Source organism: Bufo gargarizans, chromosome 2, assembly GCF_014858855.1.
Source record: "Bufo gargarizans isolate SCDJY-AF-19 chromosome 2, ASM1485885v1, whole genome shotgun sequence".
Taxonomy (NCBI): Eukaryota; Metazoa; Chordata; class Amphibia; order Anura; family Bufonidae; genus Bufo; species Bufo gargarizans.
Window position 1 is genome coordinate 40781539 of NC_058081.1, and position 22593 is coordinate 40804131.

A 22593-nucleotide genomic window follows, 5' to 3' on the forward strand; every position below is an offset into this window, starting at 1 on the left:
TCTGTATATTGTGGAAATCACTTTATTGTCTGGGGAAATAAAAGCTTTTCTTGTTTTTACTGAAAGTCCCTTTTCTTGTGCTCCTGACACCCACAGTCTCTGCGCGCCCACGTTCACTCTGCTTTGCTGGCGCTTTTCTTCTTCTCTTGCTTCTCCTTCAGTTTTCGCCGCTCTCGGCCAAGCTGTCTGTACTTCAGCCTCTTGGGGTTCAAACCGTATGCCCGCAGCCTCTGCCCACTGAACTCTCGCCCACCCAGACTCACTTTGTTACCCAGCAGACGCCCACCCTTTCTTTTTATTTTCTTCTGTTTTTCTTTCAAGAACAATTCGGCTGCCTTGGATTCTGACGTCTTGGTCTTAACAGTGGAGATTACGGAAGAGGAGTCTGTTTTCTGCTTTGGCAGGATCGGCTTGTCCTTACTCTTCTCTGATTGTGGAGTCACACCTGTCGGTTTCTCCTCACTGGTTGCTGCCATCTTGGGTGCTGGTTTAGGCGTTGGAGATGGCTTCTGGTGACCAGTTTCTACCTTTGTCGGTGAAGAAGCTGCAGCTGGTGTCGGGTTCTTTTCCTCGGCCTGGTTCTTTAACCTGTCTCGCCGTTTCTTTCCTAGTTTAAGTTTGGAAGTACTTGGAGCTTCCGAATCCTCATCATTACTGAGGGGAGAAGAGAAGAAGGACATTAAAGGTGTTGTCCAGTTCAGTAAACCCTATGCTCAGTATCCTTAGCGTAGAGCAGTTACAACCAGAACCTCTCCTGTATTACATAGACAACACATTGATTTGAATGGACACTGTAATGCTTTACTTCTCCAGTGGTGGCGCTGCAGGGAAACTAAACACTTACTGCCAGGTCCTCCCAGGGATTACAGCTGATCACTGATAGACCAAATTGGGATTGTTCAAAGAAAAGAACCCCTTTAGGATGAGGAACTGAGAAAGGAGCTTACCTCTGAGACAAAGACTTCAAGATTTGCTGCTTCTTCCAGGTGTTTTGCCCCTTTTGGCTGTAGACACTTTGATCGTAAACATCCTCCTTATCAGATCTGTAACAAAGATGGTCTTCTTTACATGATTTGACATTGGCCACCTCAGCTCCATACAATGCATTTGGAAAGTCTTCAGACCATTCACGTTTTTCAAATTTTGTCATGTTGTATCTTTTGTGCTAAAAAAGGAGATTTTTGTGAAACTCACCTGTAAAATCTTTTTCTCGTCTTTTCCATTGGGGGACACAGACCATGGGTATAGCTTAGAGGTATTAGTAGGAGGGACACTATGCAAATGAAAGAGCTCCTCCTCCTCGGGCTATACCCCCAGACTCCACCAGGAGGAACTCAGGCGTTGCACAAGCAGTAGGAGAAGGAGCAAGAAAAAATCATGGAAACCATCGGACCAAGCCATAAGGTCCAACCAGAAACAGAAAAACTGAACTAAAGACCCCTCCTGCAACAGGAATAATGGGTGGGAGCTGTGTCCCCCAATGGAAAAGACGAGAAAAAGATTTTACAGGTGAGTTTCACAAAAATCTCCTTTTCTCGTGCTTTTTTCCATTGGGGGACACAGACCATGGGACGTCCAAAAGCAGTCCATGGGGTGGGAAAAAATATCAGCACCGCCAGGAGGAACGCCCCAACGGTCAAACAGGAACCACAGCCTGCAAAACCCTGCGGCCAAAGCCGCATCAGCCGAAGCCAGTGAATGCAACTGACAAAAATTTGCAAAGGTTTGCAAGGACGACCAGGTGGCCGCCGTACGCAGCTGAGACGCAGAGGCACGACTGCGTCTTGCCCAGAAAGCCCCCTCCGCCCCAATGGAGTGAGCGGCAATTCTAGCCGGGGGAACTCCACCACAAGCGTGACAAGCCGCGGAAATAGCCAAGCAGATCCAGAGCGCCAAGAACGGCGGACGGAAGCAGTAGCCGCGAGACACACCTTCAGGACCCGTACAACATCCAGGGAATGCAGAGTGCGTTCCTTGGGGTTAGCCGGAGAAGGACAAAAGGAAGGCAGGACAAGATCCTCATCAAGGCGGAAGGGAGAGACCACCCTGGGCAAAAGGAAGGGGACTGGACGGAGCACAACTTAATCCTGGAGGAAAACCATTAAGGCTCCTGACAGGAAAGAGCGGCCAGCTTCGACACCAGTCTGACCTAAAAGCTCGTGATGGGACGTGAACTCACAGCCACTGCATAATAGCCCAGAACTTTAATCACTACGCTATGTAGCTGTATCAGAAGCTATGGTCACAAGGAAGTCCAGATGAGAACAGTCAGAGAGACCCTCCTCAAAGGCTCGAAGGGAGCCGACTGCAGAGCGCGCAGAACCAAATTGAGATCCCAAGGAGACAAAGGGGGAACATACGGGGAACCGAATGCGCCACCCCCGAAGAAAGGTCACCACCGGACCCTTAAGAGCAAGGGACCTCTGACGGCCCGCGCCGAAACCTGACCTTACAGGGAACTAAGCGACAGTCCCTGCACAAGCCCAGACTGAAGAAAAGACAGTACCATCAAGATGGAAAACCGAAGGGGAGGGAACCCCGAACCCTCAAAAAAGGATAGGAAGGCCATCCAGGTACGATAGTAAATCCGGGAGGAAGAAGACTTCCCCGGACTGATCATGGTCCTAACCACTGAATCCGAGAACCCCATCTTTATCAGGATGGCGGTTTCAACAGTCACGCCGGTAAACGAAGAGACCGCAAATTCCGGTGGAAGAACGGGCCCTGAGACAGTAAGTCCTGTCCGTCGGGAAGAGGCCATGGGGCGTCCGCCAGCAACCGAGCCACTTCCGAAAAACCACGCGCGGCGAGGCCACTCTGGGGTGATGAGAACGGTCGGAGTCCCTTCCGCCTCGAACTGGCGTAGACCCTTTGGTAGGAGAGGAAAACAGAGGAGGCTGAAGTCCTGCCACGGAGACACCTGCGCATCCATCCGTACGCCTCCGGATCTCGGGCGCGAGCCAGGACCACTGGGATCTTGTTGTTGAACCCGGACGCCATTAAGTCCACATCCGGACGGTCCCATCTGTGGCAGATTTCTTCGAACCCTTCTGGATGCAGAGACCACTCGCTTGGATCCACCGTGTTGTGGCTTAGAAAGTCCGCTGTCCAGTTGTCCATTCCTGGAATGCAAACTGCTGACAACACCGGAACGTGAGTCTCCGCCCACGTCAGAATTCACTTCACCTCCTGCATCACCATCCGGCTGCGGGTCCCGTCCTGATGGTCGATATAGGCCACGGCCGCGGCATTGCCCGTTTGAACCCGCACTGGGAGGCCCGCAAGGAGAGAGGTCCAATAGGAGAGAGAGAGCGGAAAAAATCGCCCTCAATTCCAGAAAGTTGATTGGAAGGCGAGACTCTGCCGCCGGCCAAATTCCTTGAACCGTGCGAGACTGGAAAACGCCCCCCCAACCCAGGATGCTGGCATCGGTGGCGGCGATCGCCCAGGAGAATGCGAGAAAGGAACTCCCCGACCTCAGGTTCTTTGGGAACAGCCACCAAGGGAGAACTGCCCGAACCCGCTGAAAGGTAAAGGATCTCCTGTTGCGCCAGGCGAGTGTGAAACTGGGCATATGGAAAGGCCTCGAAAGAGGCTACCATAAGACCCAGGACCTGCAAGTATTCCCGAATGGAGAGGCACGGGGAGCGCAGCAGATGCGACACTGCCCCCTGGACCTGGGAGGACTTGAAGGCTGGTAGAATACTTTGGCAGCCGAGGTGTCCAAAATCACCCTCCGGAAGGAGAGCCTCTGGGACGGGAAGAGGCAGGAGTTTGGGAAAGTTACCAGGCAGCCGAACCGTTCCAGGGTCTGAACAGTGATCCGGACGCTGTCCGTGGTCTGCGGTAGAGAGGGGGGCCTCTATCCGGATATCGTCTCGACAGGGCAGCAAAGGAATGCCCCTGGTACGAAGAAGCGCCATGAGCGGTCCAGGACCGTGGCAAGGACCCGCGGGGTGGTCGCCAACCCGAAGGAAGGGCGACAAACTGACAGTGTCGACCCATAATGGCGAAGCGCAGGAATCGATGGTGGGATTCCGCAATCGGGACATGTGATAGGCCTAGGAGCAGCAGGGCGGGCTGACTGGGCCCTCTAGTGCCGGGAAGGCTGGTGCAAAGGAAGGCCTCTTTGCGGGCGACCTGAGACCCCCGGCGGAGGAAGCAGGCGACGGCCTACCAGATGAGAAACGGCAAAAGGCATGCAGAGACGAACTCGTCCAGCTGATCCCCACAAGGCCTGGAAACCCCAAAGGGGAGATTAGCAAGGGAACGCTTGGTGGAGGCGTCAGCGTCCCACACCTTCAATCAGATCTCTTCGCGCTGAGTGACAGAGATGGCCAACCTGCGGGCAAAGAGGGAAACAATGTCCCTAGAAGCTTCGCAAAGAATGTTAGAAGCCTGAGACATCTGGAGAACCAACTCCAGTGTGTTAGTAGCCGCATCTCGTACCGCCAGTTCCTGGTGGTGGTGTTGTAACCACACCGAGAGAGCACTGGCTACCCCTGCTGAGTGAAAGGTAGGTCACAGGGACGCGCTGCCAGCGAAAAAAGGACCTGGAAGAGAGTCTATGCGTCTGTCTACAGCATCCTGGAAAGAGGAACTGACTAAGACAGGAAGGGCCACATAATTGGCTAATCCGGCCACCGGAGGATCCACCTTAGGGGGAGGAGACACCTCTCCTCGCCGTCAGCAGGGAAAGGAAAGTATATTCATGCGCTGGGTGGTCGAGAACCTTATTAAGACCACCCCAGGCCCTGGACATGACCGCGGAAAAATCCCTCATGGACCGGGAACATGGTAGTCTCCGACTGCCTGGACGGAAAAAGGGGGAACTCCTGACCAGTGGAAGGAGGAGAATCCCCTTGGAGAATAAAGGTGTCTCGGACAGTCACCACTAAGTCAGCCACCCTGGTGGAGAGCTTAGGCGAGGGGTCCCGCTCCATGACCTAATCAGAGCCGGAAATTCTCCTTCAGACTTGCGCTCCCTAAGGGAGGGGAGAGTCGCCCGAACGCGCCTCTAGACGAGGGGGGGGGGGGGAGGAGGGATGCTGCTGCTCACGCTCCCTGTTAGTATTCGGGCGTCTTCTGTGGAAAACCACTTAGAGAGGTGGTTGGCGTCACAGGATTTGAAAATGCCCTATAGTCCAAAAAGGACGTGGCTCGTCCGAGCCGGATAATTCTCCTTCGGAGTACTCTCCCTAGGGAGGGGGAAGAGCAGTCCGCAAGCGCCACCGGCGAGGTGAGGGGGGTGGAGAGACAGAGACATCCGAGGTGGGATGCTGCCGCTCACGCTGCCTCTTCGTAGTCAGTCACCCACTGTGGGGACCACTGAGAGAGATGGAGTCGTTAGCGCCACAGGATTAAAGGACATGGTTGCCTTGGTGACTAAGACCAATTTAGCGGCCGCGCTGGACATGGCAGATGCCCAAGCGGGGACCGCAGGCCCCCAGGGACGTGGAGGAGGGGTGGAGGAGGGGGGTAAGGCAGGGATGCAGGTAATACTTATCTTCTCCTGCAGAACTTCTCCCTCGACTCCAGGACCAGCAGGGATGCACCTCTTCAGGCGTCTGACTCCTTGTCCAGGAGTGCAGTGTTCTGGTGGAGGGTGGCAGCAGGAGACCCAGTAGCTGGTGGGATACCGGAGCTGCAGGTCGAGCACGGATCCACTTGTCTTCTTTGGGGGGCAATGGAGGCAGCCAGGCAGCGTCCAAGGACGGCAGCGGGCATTCCACGGGGGACCAGGAAGGCGCCATGCCGACCTGTGTCCCCATCTAGAATAATATAAACAATTTTTGAAGGCTGAAAGGGGCTTTGAACTCAGAAAGCCTGGACATGGGGCAACAGCAGCAGTACCACTGAGCTACCGGCTTGCCTGGCACAAAACGGAGTAGAGTGATGAGGAGCTGCACGGCCATGAGCAAACAGAGTCTCCGGTGTAAGGAGAGTCAGAGCGGCATGCCGAGGCCCCGCCTCCCCTAACGCGTCATTATGGCGCGAAAAAAGCGCGCGAAAATAAGCGCGCGCACGAAAAATAAGCGCGCGCGCGAAAATCTGCGCGAGCGCGAAAATATGCGCGAAAATAAGCGCACCACGTGGAGGAGCGGCCTGCCGGCGGGCGCTGAGGGAGCGCAGCAGCCAAGGCCCGACGAGAGAAGCGCTGAAGCCCACAGTTTAAGGGGAAGAGATGCCAGTTCTCCAGTGCCAAAATGAAGAAAGTGCCCCATCAGGATCCTTCTTCAAGCTCACCCAGGTAGCCACAGACAAACAGACACAGAGGGAGGGGGAGGGATTGGGCAACACTTATCTGCTCAGCATGCTCCCTCGATGTCCAGACCAGCAGGGATGCGCCTCTTCAGACTTCTGACTCCAATCCAGGAGAACAGTGCTCTGGAGGAGGGTAGGCAGCAGGCGTCCCAGCAGCTGGTGGGATGCCGGAGCTAACAGGTCGAGCCCGGATCCACTTATCTTCTTGGGGGGAAATGGAGGCAGCCAGGCAACGTCCCAAAGACGGCGGCGGGCACTCCACGGGGGACCAGGAAGGCGCCATGCCGACCTGTGTCCCCATCTAGAATAAAAATAACAAAAAGGAGTAGAATCAGAGAGTGTCAACCTCCTTCACCAGACACTAAGCAAAGACTGAGTTCCTCCTGGTGGAGTCTGGGGGTATAGCCCGAGGAGGAGGAGCTCTTTCATTTGCATAGTGTCCCTCCTACTAATACCTCTAAGCTATACCCATGGTCTGTGTCCCCCAATGGAAAAAAGCACGAGAAAAGTCAAGTTTCTCCCATCATTCTGCACTCAATACCCCATAATAAGAAAGTGAAGACCGTGTCTGGGACATGGAGACTGGTCAGGGGGGAGGGAAAGCTGAAGGGAGCAAAGTACAGAGATATTCTTAATAAAAGCCTGATCCAAAATTCTCTGGCCCTCAGACTGGGCTGAAGGGCTACTTTCCAACAAGACAATGACCCTAAGCACACAGCCAAGACAACACAGGAGTGGCTTAGGGACAACTCTGTGAATGTCTTTGAGTGGCCCAGTCAGAGCCCTGACTTAAACCCAGTCTCTGGAGAGCACTGGAAATGGCTGTCCACAGACGGTCCCCATCCATCCTGGCAGATCTTGAGAGGATCTGTAGAGAAGAATGACAGAAAATTCCCAAATCCAGGTGCAAACCTTGTGGCATCATCCCCAAGAAGACTGGAGGCTGCAATCACTGCCAAAGGGGCATCAACTAAGGCTACTTTCACACTGCCGTTTCAGGGTCCGCCTGCGAGATCCGTTTCAAGGCTCTCACAAGCGGCCCCAAACGGATCAGTTTGGCCCCAATGCATTCTGAATGGATGCGGATCCATTCAGAATGCATCAGTTTGGCTCCGCATTCTGCGGCGCGGAGCCAAACGGATCCGTCCTGACTTACAATGAAAGTCAATGGGGACGGATCCGTTCACATTGACACAAATATGGTGCAATTGTAAACGGATCCGCCCCCTATTCACTTTCAATGTAAAGTCAGGACGGATCCGTTTGACTTCACTTAAACTTTTTTTGGACTAAGTGTATGCAGACAGATCCGTACTGAACGGATACCATCGTTTGCATTATAGGTGCGGATCCGTCTGTGCAGATACCAGACGGATCCGCACCTAACGCAGGTGTGAAGGTAGCCTTAGGCCTGAGTAAAGGGTCTGAATACTCATGTCAGTGCAAGATTTCCAACATTTTGTTTTCACCGTCTCATTATGGGGTACTGAGTGCAGAACCATGAGGACAAATGTGATATTGTACTATACGAGTGTATTACTGTACAGCAGCGGCAGCATGAAGCGCACGGCGTCATTGGTTGCCATGATGCCGTGCGCTTCATGTCGCCGCTGCTGTACAGTAATACACTATACGAGTGTATTACTGTACAGCAGCATAAAGCGCACGGCGTCATAGCAACCAATGACGCCGTGCGCTCCTGCTCTGAACAGGAATCCAGCCCGGCATACCACGGACCGCTCTCGCTGGCGGAACACGGATGTGTGCATTCGGCCTTACATAGCATGTCTTGATTTCTCCAATGGAATGGAGAAATACAATGTGTACACATTCAAGGGCTAAAAGTCTTTACCCAGTCCAACTGCCAAAGCTGAGGGTTTGCTACTGTGTATTGGTGTGAGAAAACTAAACACAGCATCCGTATCTCATCTGTCATGGATGAGATCTAGAAAATAGTGAGGATCTAAAGGATGCTGCAGAACTTTGATACATGTACATAAGTCTTAAAGGGGTTCTGCAGCTTTTTCCTTTACTTATGATCTATACCATGGGTAGATCACCAGCCTCTGATCAGCGGAGTCCAACGCCAGGGACCCCCGCTGATCAGCTGTTTGAGACGGCAGCGGTGCTGGCAGTAGCCGCGGCCTTCTCGCCGTTTACTTCAGGCCCAGTGACGTTACGAGTAGTATCACTGGCCTGGGCTGATACTAGTCGTGATGTCACTGGGCCTTCTGGAAATGGGGAGAAGGCCGCGGCTCCTGCCAGCACCGCTGCCGTCTCAAATCACTTTACTGATCGTGCCCATTGGAACGCACTGCGCCTGCAGCTTACTATAATACTTCTGTGATTGTGACTGATCCATGCATGCAGCTACAAGCCTCCTGGGTCCTCTGCCTATGAGCAGAGTTCTTAAGCCGTACGTACTTCTTGTGGCCACTAGAAATTTCTGCCCCCTGATTGTTATATCACTAATGACATCCTGCATCGGGGGTGTACAATGCAAGAGGCTAACCTTGGGACCATGGCAGGCTTCATGCGACCCATGACACAAAACCAGGAATGTCGGCAGCTTTAATAGTCTGTGTACAAGCGACCACAAGAAACTTTGTAATATATCTTATCAGTGAGAAATGTCTAGTTCTCATGTTATCAGCTGTCTACCTCTCCCCCCCCCCCCCTCCCCTGAGCAGGAGCACAGCAAGACAGACAGTGAGAGGCTGCACCGTTAGATAGGAAAGATATAACTCAGCACAAGTGATTCACAAAATGACAGGTCAGTACTTCTCTGTAATGTCCTCCATTATTTTGGGTGACTGTGAGACCATTCGGAAGGAGATTCTCCTCTACTTTGTGCAGTGGATGGCAGCTGGCCTCCACTCACCATCCCAAAGAGCTGCAAACTAGAGTTACAGCATGCACAAAGGAAAACGGCCAGAAATAGTGTTATTCCTCACGTGCACACACTGTACTATTGATTGACGCAGAGTTTGCTGAAAGGTTAGGTACGCTTTAAGAACAGCAAATATATTACAAACTAGGTATTAAAAATGTTGACTGTGCGCAACCTATAGGAGCCCAACCAATGCCATTTCTATAAGAGACATTTAGGGCGGATACCCCAGACTCTAGATCGTTATCACTGACGCGCTGGTCCTGACACTCACCTGTACATGCAGGTTTTTCTTAAAGAACACCATCTGTTCAAGTCCTTGTCATCTGTAGCCAGGATCTGCAGGAGGAAACAGCTATAAACAGAGCGCAGAAGCCATTGCAGATATTCATATACAAGCACCACCTACATAAGAAATCCATCGGACCAGACGGCTGTACAGCTGCTCTGGAGGAGACGGACATCCGGCAATCTGACCTCCCTGAACCCCAAATAATAAATGCCCTATAAGGGCAGATAGTACATTGTGGTGCCAGAACTACTTTGTGCTCTGGAAAGTTAAATCCTCTACCAGCTGCCAGTCCTCGGATTAACCCCTGGAGGACACAGCTGTTCTTGCATTGCTGCATTCCAATTGCCATAACTTTCCAGTTTGTTCCACTGGGGAACACAGGATCTGTAGGCTACTGGGAGCAAGGGCATACACTGAGCTCACGGGGCCCTCCTGCCCTACCAGATTTCCCAGTATCTGTGCGTCAGACTCTCCCAGGTAATGCGGAACGCAATGCTCCAGATTTCAGACATTTTTATTTACACACAGATCTGCCTGAAGCCACCACTAGGGGGAGCTCATTTCATTGGAATTCATACAGTTACAATTGACTGCAATGGATGTATGAAGATGCAGTCTTTTCATGTTGGGAACAGGAGGAGGAGTTCAGCGCTGTCCCTCCGACACCACAGCTTGTATCTAAACAGTCAGAATGGCAGAACCTTACCTCATCTGTCGTGAGTCCAAAGTCACAGGGAAGCACCTGCCGGTACTTGAATCGACACGGAAGATCATCCACTATATCCTCGCAGTCTAACTTGTAATACTCCTCCACGTACTCCTGGAAGCTTTTATCATCTGTAGATTACACAAGCATTCGGAGTCGGCTCACACTTAGCTGAACTACTGCGGTTTTGCTTTGATTTTATCGAACCAAGACATGTGACCCTTAATATTACAGTAACTCCGCAACCTTATATACCGCAACATGAAATGCAAAGGCTTGGCTTAAAGGGAAACTTCGCCAGCATCTCCAGTATGCCAAAAGAGGTTGTTTGGGTGACAACAGATGCTGTGTGTTCTTCTGTTGTCAGAGATGGGTTCTCCTGGTCACCTTATCATTGGTAAGCATGGCAACCTGATGGAAATCCTCTAGATTATGCGGTGGTCACTCTTGACCACCGCAATCAAAAGATTAAATTGGTGACAATCTGAGGTTCTGGTTACTGCAGACCATGAGCGCCTGTGATGAATGCTACACCTGAAACTGCTGATGACAAGGACACGGAGTGCTGAGCACTAACCTGGGTTGAACACGGGCTTCTGTCGGCTCACAGCTTCTGCAAACTTAGACTTTCTCCTATTCTTGGCGTTCTTCTCTTGCTCAAGTCTCATTTTCTTCTTTACTTTACGAGATGGGGCAGGAGCTGCCTGGGGGTCATAGTCTGCATCCATCTGAAAGCAAGCAGAGATGTGTAGTTAGACCCAGATCTAGTAACTGTCAATGACAATAACACAAGGTCGAGTCCCATGCTTATGACCACCAGCTAATATGCAGAGTAACCGCCGTGTGCCGCACGGACAGCAGCGAGACGGGCTGGGAGTGACTCAGTAAGGTCCTGGTAGGTGGTCACAGGTATGTGGCGCTATGCTGACTGCAGTTCCTCCCACAGCTACTGGAGGGGGCGTAAGGGGAGAATCCATAGAGCGAACACAACCATTGAGGTGGTCCCACAGATGCTCAACATTGAGGTGGTCCCACAGATGCTCAGTCTGGGGAATAAGGGGCCAGGGTCGTACTTGGAAGTCTTGGTCATGCTCCTCCAACCAATGTCCGACATTTCTAGTAGCCATGTGACATGCCGCATTGTCTTGCTGGAAGATCACCACCAGCTCGTATTCTTCCAGCAATGGTAGGTTCTACGTCCATCAGTTCGATGAAGCAGAAAACATGGCTCATCGGAGAAGACAACCCTCTACTAATCAACGGAGGTCCAATTCAGACACCGCCATGAAAACAACCTTTTCTGCTGATACAGCTTCGTTAGCAGAGGTGCAGTGACCATCCGTCTACTATGGAGCCCCATACACAGTAGGGTTCTCTGAACTGTTCTGTTAGACACACGTCTGGAAGCCCCTGGTTCACTCTGGGGGTGAGCTGCTCCCCTGTAGGGTGTCAGTCCACCCTCGCGGCCCACGTTCACCGCTCACATCACTGGCACGTGGTGCTCCACAGTTTCCACATGACTTAATCACGATGGTGCCATTTGATACACAGCAACAAACAGTTCACACAGCGCAGTCAGAAATACCGCCACCTTGTGCCCAAAAGCCAATAATTGTCCCTTTTTACAACTCTGATAACTCTCCTCTGTTACCCATGACATCAACCAGGGATATGTGTGCAGACAGCCTATGACACCCCTCACATACCCACCAAACCGGACTTCCTTCCTGAGCTCGGACCTGCCGACATCAAAAGTAGGAAGTGGTCATAATAACGGGACTCAACCTTGTATGTAGTAGTGCCAATAGGGTTGCCCTGCTACATACGTTTGGCAACAGAAGCCTTACCACAAAGTTGGGGTCGTCCCAGTGAGGTGCAGAATCCTCCTCTTCAAACTCCATATTCTCATTATCCTCTTGTTCCTCCCCGGTCCAGTTATCCCAGTTCCAGTCGTCCTCTGCGGAGGAGACATTAATGGCACTGTTTGTACTGATCCGATTTACAGGCTGGATTAGGGTTCTGGTAACACATGCCACAACCTGACGCTTTATCTGTACGGCTATTCCCGGGTTTACTGTGAATAGCTGTGGTTTCTCGTGAGTACAGATTAGTGCATTCAAAAACCATGACTGTACTCCAGAGCTGTATTCACACTTCTGCTGATCCATAATGCATGGCTCATTCTGCATTCTGGGACTAGTTTTTATACCCGGCACTATATACTTCCCACAATGTAATTCTATAAACTAATACTGTACTTACTACATGCATCCCAGTGGAAATTCTGATTCCGGTATTGCATCCATTTAGAAAGTATGATTCTAGTATTACATCCATGTAGAAAGTATGACTCCGGTATCACACCCATGTAGTATTATTCTAGTAACATACCCATGTAGATTGTATGATTCTAGTATCACACCCATGGAGTAAGTATGATTTTAGTATTACATCCATGTAGTATGATTCTAGGATCACACCCATGTAGTAAGTATGATTCCAGTATTACACCCATGTAGTATTATTCTAGTATCATACCCATGTAGTAAGTATGATTCTAGTATCACACCCATGTAGCAAGTATGATTTTAGTATTACATTCATGTAGTAAGTATGATTCCAGTATTACATCCATGTAGTAAGTATGATTCCAGTATTACATCCATGTAGTAAGTATGATTCCAGTATTAAGTTCAGTTTTGATATTGTATTGTAGTTTGGTTCTGGTACCATAGCTATGCAGTAAGCTTAGTTCTGGTACTGTGCCTGCATTACACAATTTTGTTACCATACCTAAGCATTAAATGTCCGATCACTGTAGACCGATGCAGGACTTACAGCCTTCGTACAGACAGGGTCCATGTTAGCCTCAGCCCAGTCCTGGGATTATAGTCATGATCTGCTTCTCATGCCCTGGGAGATCTCATGTCGGGGCAGGTTCTGGGGCAGGGTAAGTGCAAAAGGAAGACCTCTGGGCAGCAGTGCAGGACTAGCCAGGAGGAACACTGGTGCCCCTCAGGGATGTGTACTATCGCCGTTCCTGTTCTCTCTGTACACGAACGAGTGCAGATCGGAGGAAGCCTCAGTTAAAGTCATCAAGTTCGCTGATGACACCACACTTGTGGGCCTGATTAGCGACAGCGATGAGCAGGCCTACCGTAAGGAAATTGACAGGATCAGCAACTGGTGCGGCGCGCACAACCTGGTCCTAAACGCCACAAAGACGGTCGAGCTGGTCGTCGACTTCAGGAAGGGAAGGGTAGTCCCTCCCCCGACCCATATAGACGGATATGAAGTCGCTAGGGTACCCAGTGCCCACCTCCTAGGCACGACAATCTCTGAAGACCTATCCTGGCGTCCCAACATCTCGTCCATCAATAAGAAGGCTCACCAGCGGCTCTATTTCCTTCAACAACTGAGGAAGTTCGGCATGGCTCAGGACCTACTGAAGTCCTTCTACTCCTGTACCATCGAGTCGGTATTGTGCTCGTCCCTTCTGGTGTGGTATGCCGGCTCATCAGCCAGTGACAAGCGCAAACTACAAAAGGGTCATCAGCTCGGCGGAGAGAACTACTCGACTGCCACTACCACCCCTTGACTATCTTCTCCAACAGACTGCGCTCCAGGGCTCTGAAAATATTCAATGACCACTCCCATCCGGGCCATCATCTCTTCAGACGTCTAAAGTCCGGCCGCAGGTATCAGGCCATCCCTGCAAGGACATCGAGGAGGCTGAACACTTTCTTCCTAACGGCCGTCAGACTGCTGAACTCATCACGCCCCATCTCCCGCCCATAATCCCTCCCTCGCCCCTAATGTGCCCATTGCTAACCCCCCCCCCCCTTCCACCCCCTAGTTACTATGCCTGTTCCTGTGCCTAACCCAATTCCGAGCACGATCGACTGTGTCGTGTTTGGCGAATAAAGCTAATTCTGATTCTGAGGACGTTACTCAGGAGACCTGGTGAGGTCTGACATAGAAGAGGTAGATTATGACTTTGGATATGCATACAGAATTATACCATGCCTGTCTATATACAGTATGTGTCATTATTATTCCTCCATCATCACCTGTACTACAGGATCAGCACAGGATAAGTAATGTATGTACACAGTGACCCCACCAGCAGAATAGTGAGTGCAGCTCTGGAGTATAATGCAGGATGTAACTCAGGATCAGTACAGGATAAGTAATGTATGTACACAGTGACTGCACCAGCAGAATAGTGAGTGCAGCTCTGCAGTATAATACAGGATGTAACTGAGGATCAGTACAGGATAAGTAATGTAGGTACACAGTGACCCCACCAGCAGAATAGTGAGTGCAGCTCTGGAGTATAATACAGGATGTAACTCAGGATCAGTACAGGATAAGTAATGTATGTACACAGTGACTCCACCAGCAGAATAGTGAGTGCAGCTCTGGAGTATAATACAGGATGTAAAAAGTAATATATTGTAGTACAACCTGTAAAGAACAAAATGTACTACATATTAACTAGAGATTATTAGGTGGAAATGGATTGAAAATAAATATTCACCTTCCAGTGCATCATCGTCCTCAAACTGCGGCTTCTGCTCCTCCTCTATACCATAGTAATCATCACCAAAGCATTTCTGCCGAGAGAAGAGGTGAGAGAGATCAGTCAACAGCAACTGTGTCAGGAGGAGTTATGGCTTTGACTTTGAAACCTCAGTCCTAGTGGCTATCTAAGTTTGTGGGTGGCAAATTAGATTGCGAGTTCCTCTGCTATCCATGCTATATACACAGAGGAGAATATCCCGAACAGGACAAATCATTTACCTGCATTATCTCATCATATTTTGCAGGGTCAAAATCTTCCATCAAATCCTCCTCTGTCACTCCCAAATTCTGCTCCCCTGTCAACTCGCTTAGCCTCTGCAGCTTCTCCTGCAGCTCTTTCCGCTTCAGGTTTTTCAGCTGCTTCAGCTCCTCTTGTTTCTTCTCCTTTTCCTGTAATAGGAAAAAACCATAATGGTTAATTCTAGAATGGCAGACAGATTAGAAATGTCTAGCTGTTTATGAAAGGGGTTGTCTAGCTGTCAACTCCAGTCTGTACATAGGAGCAGTATTATAGTAGTTATATTCCAGTACATAGATGCAGTATTATAGTAGTTATATTCTTGTACATAGGAGCAGTATTATAGTAGTTATATTCTTATACATGGGAGGCAGTATTATAGTAGTTATATTCTTGTACATAGGAGCAGTATTATAGTAGTTATATTCTTGTACATAGGAGGCAGTATTATAGTAGCTATATTCTTGTACATAGGAGGCAGTATTATAGTAGTTATATTCTTGTACATAGGAGCAGTATTATAGTAGTTATATTCTTGTACATAGGAGGCAGTATTATAGTAGTTATATTCTTGTACATAGGAGCAGTATTATAGTAGTTATATTCCAGTACATAGATGCAGTATTATAGTAGTTATATTCTTATACATGGGAGGCAGTATTATAGTAGTTATATTCTTGTACATGGGAGGCAGTATTATAGTAGTTATATTCTTATACATAGGAGGCAGTATTATAGTAGTTATATTCTTGTACATAGGAGCAGTATTATAGTAGTTATATTCTTGTACATAGGAGCAGTATTATAGTAGTTATATTCTTGTACATAGGAGGCAGTATTATAGTAGTTATATTCTTGTACATAGGAGGCAGTATTATAGTAGTTATATTCTTGTACATAGGAGGCAGTATTATAGTAGTTATATTCTTGTACATAGGAGCAGTATTATAGTAGTTATATTCTTGTACATAGGAGCGGTATTATAGTAGTTATATTCTTGTGCATAGGAGCAGTATTATAGTAGTTATATTCTTGTACATAGGAGGCAGTATTATAGTAGTTATATTCCTGTACATAGGAGCAGTATTATAGTAGTTATATTCCTGTACATAGGAGGCAGTATTATAGTAGTTATATTCTTGTACATAGGAGGCAGTATTATAGTAGTTATATTCTTGTACATAGGAGGCAGTATTATAGTAGTTATATTCTTGTACATAGGAGCAGTATTATAGTAGTTATATACTTGTACGTAGGGGGCAGTATTATAGTAGTTATATTCTTTGTCAAATTTCTTTTTATTTGAAAAATAAGCAATAAGATGGCATCACAGCCGTGAAGCAACCATTCTGCCATGCAAGACAGGGCATTACACAATCGACTTATACAGTGAAATGGGGTACAAGCATAGATACAAGGTATACATGAGGTCATAACATCTATAGATACTCGGTGTTGACTAGCTGCAGAGGCTTTTACGCTCTGCCCTCCACTGGCGAGTTGTCCTGCACGTACCATGTGCCTATGTCCTGCATAGATAGGCAATATGCAAATATTTAACAGATAGTTTGATGTCAGATAACAGGAAAATTCCAGAAATGAACCAGAAGAAGGGGTAAACCTGGGGGCAGGGGGATAGACGGGCAATAGCCCATCAACTTGGGGTATAAGGGGGTTGGGGTGATGAGGTCTCCCTGGAGAGGCCCTCCTGCACACACGTATTCCATATGCTTTCCTATCAGCTCCGAACATATACACTCTACCAGGCCTTGCACAATCTGTAGTAGTAAACAGAAGTTTAGGCTACTGACTAAATTGCTATTCCCGCATCCTATGGGTCTGAGAGTCCGTCCCCTGTCTCCTATAGGTCAGCCATGGGGTCCAGAGTTTTAGGTATTTGTCATGTCGTCTGACCTCCCAACCAGCCAGCTCCTCCATTCTGCATAACTGGTCCACCTTTGCTTCCCAATGTGGCAGTGTAGGTGGTTCCTTGCTAAGCCATTTCTGTGGGATTAGGAGTCTCGCAGCTTGGATTAGGTGCGTAGGTAAGTTAGATTTGGATGGAGACAGGCCAGGGGTGGGTAGCCAGAGAAGTACCAATTCCGGGGATAATTGAATATGTCTATTCATAATTTTATCTATCACCGCAGATACTCCCTCCCAGTACTCACGTAATTTCGAACAAGACCAGAATATGTGCGTTTGTGATCCGCTCCCCTCACCGCACCTCCAGCACAGGTCAGAGTTGCTGAGGCCTTTAGTGAATAATTGTTTCGGGGTGTGATACCACTGGGTCAATAACTTGTATGAGTGCTCCTGCACTCTCACGCACCTGGAGAACCCGTGTGAGTGCGCATGTATACGTAAGATATCTGTTTCTGAAAGTTCTAAGTTTAGTTCTGCAGCCCACGTTCTTAGATAGTGGGGGATCCCTACCGGGTTTTGTGCGTTGAGTGCCAAATACAACTTAGAGATTAGTTTTTTAGGAGGCGACTCCGAGTGCATCAGCTTCTCAAACCATGTGGTTTCTGACTTGCCTTGTCTGTCTTTTAGTAGGGGCTTACTAACCGAATTAAATTCAATGGCGTCCAAAAAGTTACAGGATGACAAGACATTATTCATGGGGTGTTGATCGCAAAGAGCACCTGATGCCCCTTCTAGGAATTCTGCTATTGTGTAAGGGTGCATTTTGTTCCACGCTGGTGATACAATATCTGCCTTAGGTCTAGTTAGGTACGGGGCAAGGTCAGCTGGCATCAATGATGACGGGGCAGGTAGTAAACTTTTATCTTTGTTCAGTTGTCTAATTACAGCTGCTGTGCCTTTGAGCAGCACATGGGAGTGTAGTGACAAGGAATTCAAGTCCCACAGACCGGCTCTCTGCTTCTTATCTAGTTGTGCAATTTCTAGTTCTCTACCCAAAATGTTGGACCACGGGGCGTGAAGTTGTAACCACCTCTTCAGGTGTATGGCATTATAGTATACGTGAGCATCAGGCAGAGCCATGCCTCCCTGTGTCCTCCTCAATACCAACACGCGGTGTGCCAGCCTCGCTCCCCTCCCCCTCCAAAGAAACGTGCTAAAGAGTCGTCTGATTTGCGTAAAGAAGGAAGAGGGGAGAAAGACAGGCAACATCTGCATCACATATAACAGCCTAGGCATAATAAATGCCTTAAGCATATTCTTCCGGCCCATCCATGATACATATGGGATCCGCAGGGTGTGCAACTGTTGTTGAAAGTCCCTTATCAATGTCGCGTAGTTTAGTTGGAATAATTTATCCAATCTATAGGGGAAGCTTGATACCCAGGTAGGACAGGTGAGACGTTTGCCATATAAAAGGGGTAGAGGATTTGAGCAAGTTAATCTGGTTGGCTGGAGCGGATACATTCATAGCCTCCGACTTTGTGTGATTTACTTTGAAGTTGGACACTTGACCGTATTGCTCGAACATAGCCAGTAGACGTGGGAAGGCCTCGACCGGGTTAGATACCATGACCAGAAGGTCGTCAGCATATGCCGCAGTAAGGTGTTCAATGGAGCCATTCTCTAATTTAACGCCTTTAATATCGGGATGTTCCCTAATGGCTTGTAGCAAAGTTTCCATTACAAGAATGTACAAAGCAGGCGATAACGGGCAACCCTGCCTCGTCCCATTTCTTATAGGAAAAGGAGGCGATAGAGTGCCATTAACTCTGATCCGGGCGCTTGGGTCCCCATACAGAGACATGATAGCATTTCTAAACTGCTGAGGAAAACCAAACTTTTGTAGAGTACCCATCATATAGGACCAATTAACCCGGTCGAAGGACTTCTCCGCGTCCACGCCCAACATAACCAGGAGGATTTTCTTTTTAATAGCTAACTGCATGATGGACAGGATTCTACATGAGTTGTGACTGCCCTCCCTACCGGGGACAAAACCTGTTTGCTCAGGATTTATGAGTTTGGGTAGAAGAACACTAATCCTAGTTGCTAGAAGTTTCGCCCAGACCTTAATGTCGACGTTCAGCAATGAGATTGGCCTATAGCTGCCACATTGTTTGGGGTCTTTCCCCGGTTTGGGAAGGATAGTAACTGTGGCTTCCAGAGATTGTTTGTGTAACCGAGAGCCCGTCAGAAGCTCATTGCACCAGGCAGCTAAATGGGGAGTCAGTATGTTTGAGAATTTTTATAATATCCCACCGGGAAGCCGTCTGGACCCGGGCTCTTCCCTTGTGGCATGGAACCTAACTATTTAGCAACCTCGTCCTCAGTAACGGGAGACAGTAACGCTTGGCACTCATCTGCAGTCAAGGTGGGTAGTTGTATATGATTAAGAAACTTATCTATAAGGGAACCTCTACCCTCCACAGATCCACCTACTTCCTCTGGAAGGCCATATAGGTCCTTATAGAATTTTTGGAACTCAATGGCTATGTCTGACGTTTTGTGTAAGGTATATAGTAGTTATATTCTTGTACATAGGAGGCAGTATTATAGTAGTTATATTCTTGTACATAGGAGCAGTATTATAGTAGTTATATTCTTGTACATAGGAGGCAGTATTATAGTAGTTATATTCTTGTACATAGGAGCAGTATTATAGTAGTTATATTCTTGTACATAGGAGCAGTATTATAGTAGTTATATTCTTGTACATAGGAGCAGTATTATAGTAGTTATATTCTTGTACATAGGAGGCAGTATTATAGTAGTTATATTCTTGTACATAGGAGGCAGTATTATAGTAGTTATATTCTTGTACATAGGAAGCAGTATTATAGTAGTTATATTCTTGTACATAGGAGCAGTATTATAGCAGTTATATTATTGTACATAGGAGGCAGTATTATAGTAGTTATATTCTTATACATAGGAGGCAGTATTATAGCAGTTATATTCTTGTACATAGGAGCAGTATTATAGTAGTTATATTCTTGTACATAGGAGCAGTATTATAGCAGTTATACTATATGCTTGTATACTTGTATAAGGGGTAGTATTACAGAATTTTTTCAGGCTCTGCCTCACAAGAAGTCACTTAAGGCTACTTTCACACCTGCGTTAGGTGCGGATCCGTCTGGTGTCTGCACAGACGGATCCGCACCTATAAATGCAAACAATGGGATCCGTTCAGAACGGATCCGTCGGCATTCTATGTAAAAAAAAGATCCGTCCTGACTTTACATTGAAAGTCAATGGGGGACGGATCCGTTTGCAATTGCACCATATTGTGTCAACGTCAAACAGATCCGTCCCCATTGACTTACACTGTAAGTCAGGACGGATCCGTTTGGCTCCGCACGGCCAGGTGGACACCAAAACGCTGCAAGCAGAGTTTTGGTGTCCGCCTCCAGAGCGGAATGGAGGCGGAACGGAGCCAAAGTGATCCGCATCCATTCAGAATGCATTGGGGCTAAACTGATCCGTTTGGGGCCGCTTGTGAGATCCTTGAAACGGATCTCACAGGCGGACACCGAAGCGCTGGTGTGAAAGTAGCCTTACCTATTTTTTCCAGGACTCACCTTCTGCTTTCTCTCCCTTATCTCTTCTCGTTTCCTCTTCCTCCGGTCGTCTTTCCTCCTCACTGACTGTGCGATAGCTCTAGGGAAAGTCTTAATCTGGATACACAATGGATAAGACAATCAATCATTAAGTAATAAAGACACAATGATTGTAATACACTCTCCTGAAAGTGAATGAGAGCTGGCCCATTTCCATTCATGACGACACATCTCATCCACGGTCTCCACTTACCAAATCAGATTCGGGCTCCTCAAATCTAAAATTGTATTTTCTCTCAAAATCTTCCTGTTTCTTTAAGAAAATCTCCCCCTCGTCTTCCGAGTCCGAGACATGAGCAGCCTCCTCCAACGCTGGAGGGCTGAAAGGAGCCATAAGAACACAATCAACATCTTACTAACTTCTCTTTGCAAGATTATACTAATTATCGCCCAACATAAGTGTAATAATAAGGGGGGGGGGGTATCCTTGATCATCAAGCCAATGACATTGCTGGCTCTTCATTATGTGGCCATTCTGAGTTCTGGGCCTTCAAAAATCAGGGTGAAAAGGGTCTCCTATTTACTAAGCCAAGTTTTACCACTGCATAGTCTTATCTCTAAACTACCTGAACGGTTACACTATGGTTTCCACACTTGTAGCAACATGTGGCAATCAGTACCTAATCAGTGGGTCCGACCACCCACTGGTACCTTGGAACCGAACCAGAGTTCGGGAAAAGCTTTTTTACAGTACAAATTAATTTATGACGCTATTGCGCAAAGTCTCGCGACTTCGCGAAGCAATAACTTTGGCTCATCGGAGCCAATACATTCTAATACTGTACGGCTCCTGCTCCGTACAGTATTAGAACTACATTTTATGCGAATCGACTTCGGATGTTTCATCCGAAGTCGATTAGTTTATCCCTAGCCCTAACGGTTAACTCTGATCGTCAGCTCTATAATACCACATATAAACAGCACCCTCTCTGGGCCGATTCTACATCTCTCATAGACTATAATGGGAAGTACTCAAAAACGGGGGGCAGACTCTCCATTTCACTCCCTCGCTCGGATGTGTAGAATGAAGGTCACGGGATCCTTGTGATTAGTGGGGTTTACAATGGATATGTATATCTGGTGACACTCGGACAGCCCCTGTAAGATCACCATTCGTCATCCTCTTCCTCATCGTCTTCCTTGTACTCCTTATTCAGAATATAATCTCTCAGGAATTTCTCTCCTTCGTCCAGTGAAGGATCATTCCAGTACTGCTTCAGATAATCCTGCACAGACAAGACACACAGATTGCACGATGGGTAATATGGCTTCCGATGTCACCCAGCTTTTCCAGACTCCTGATGAGCATGGCTGGGTGGGAGCCGTAATGGCCACCCAGCTTTCATAGGAACTCCTAGAACTAAGAAACCTTGCTCTCTCACTGAAGAATGCGGGAAATGGCTGATTCCAGAGAACCATAGCATAGAACAGGGATCAGCAACCTCCTTCCACTTCTACAGGAGTTACGAGAACAGCTGAGTAAGGGTGCATGCTGGGAGTTATAGTTTCACATGGTTGCTGACCTCTGCCATAGATTTCCATGTGAATGCTATCTGATTTCCCTGCAGTCTCATGTGTAATAACGTATCACCAGATTCTGCCAAGATCGCCGCCCGGCACAAATCTTCTTGGCCCTGTGTTACCTAATCTCCTAAAGGCCATTTCCTTTTTCCGTAGCGACAACTATTGCAGCCCCTGCCTCTCGGTGCAATGGATTGGAGTTTCCACCTTGCCATGATGTGCCTGAGGCTGTACTAGGTGCAGTCAGCAGCCTCTCCTGTGCGCTGTATCTAGGGCTGCCGAGTATCCTGCTGCGAATTATCTACATAACGTTGGAGCTACAACTACCTAGGTGATGCCAAAGACAAGCAGTTTCCTTAAAGGGAACCTGTCATCAACGTTATGCTGCCCATACTAACGGCAGAATACACAGACAGGTGAGATGATTTCAGCGGTCTGTCATTTATAAGTTAGCAGTAAATGGTTGCCGAGAACCAACATCACAATCATTGCAGACTGGGCCTGGAAAAGAGTCCCGGCCACCTGAGAAGAGTCCTGGTTATTCATGAAGTC

At 48.2% G+C, this 22593-nt stretch overlaps 1 protein-coding gene across 1 annotated transcript in view; it reads right to left on the reverse strand.

The window, feature by feature from the left end:
* Positions 1 to 4: 4 nt before the first annotated feature.
* The window catches only part of KRI1 (KRI1 homolog), a 28523-nt gene continuing 5934 nt past the window's right edge, over positions 5 to 22593 (reverse strand). The window contains exons 9-19 of the mRNA XM_044278805.1: positions 21631 to 21746; positions 20714 to 20840; positions 20482 to 20577; positions 14956 to 15126; positions 14693 to 14768; positions 12000 to 12109; positions 10730 to 10880; positions 10153 to 10283; positions 9429 to 9493; positions 948 to 1043; positions 5 to 654 (exon numbers count right to left, since the gene is read on the reverse strand). Of these exons, the coding sequence (XP_044134740.1) occupies positions 114 to 654; positions 948 to 1043; positions 9429 to 9493; positions 10153 to 10283; positions 10730 to 10880; positions 12000 to 12109; positions 14693 to 14768; positions 14956 to 15126; positions 20482 to 20577; positions 20714 to 20840; positions 21631 to 21746 (1680 nt within the window). The 3' untranslated portion in view covers positions 5 to 113. The remainder of the gene's footprint in view (positions 655 to 947; positions 1044 to 9428; positions 9494 to 10152; positions 10284 to 10729; positions 10881 to 11999; positions 12110 to 14692; positions 14769 to 14955; positions 15127 to 20481; positions 20578 to 20713; positions 20841 to 21630; positions 21747 to 22593) is intronic.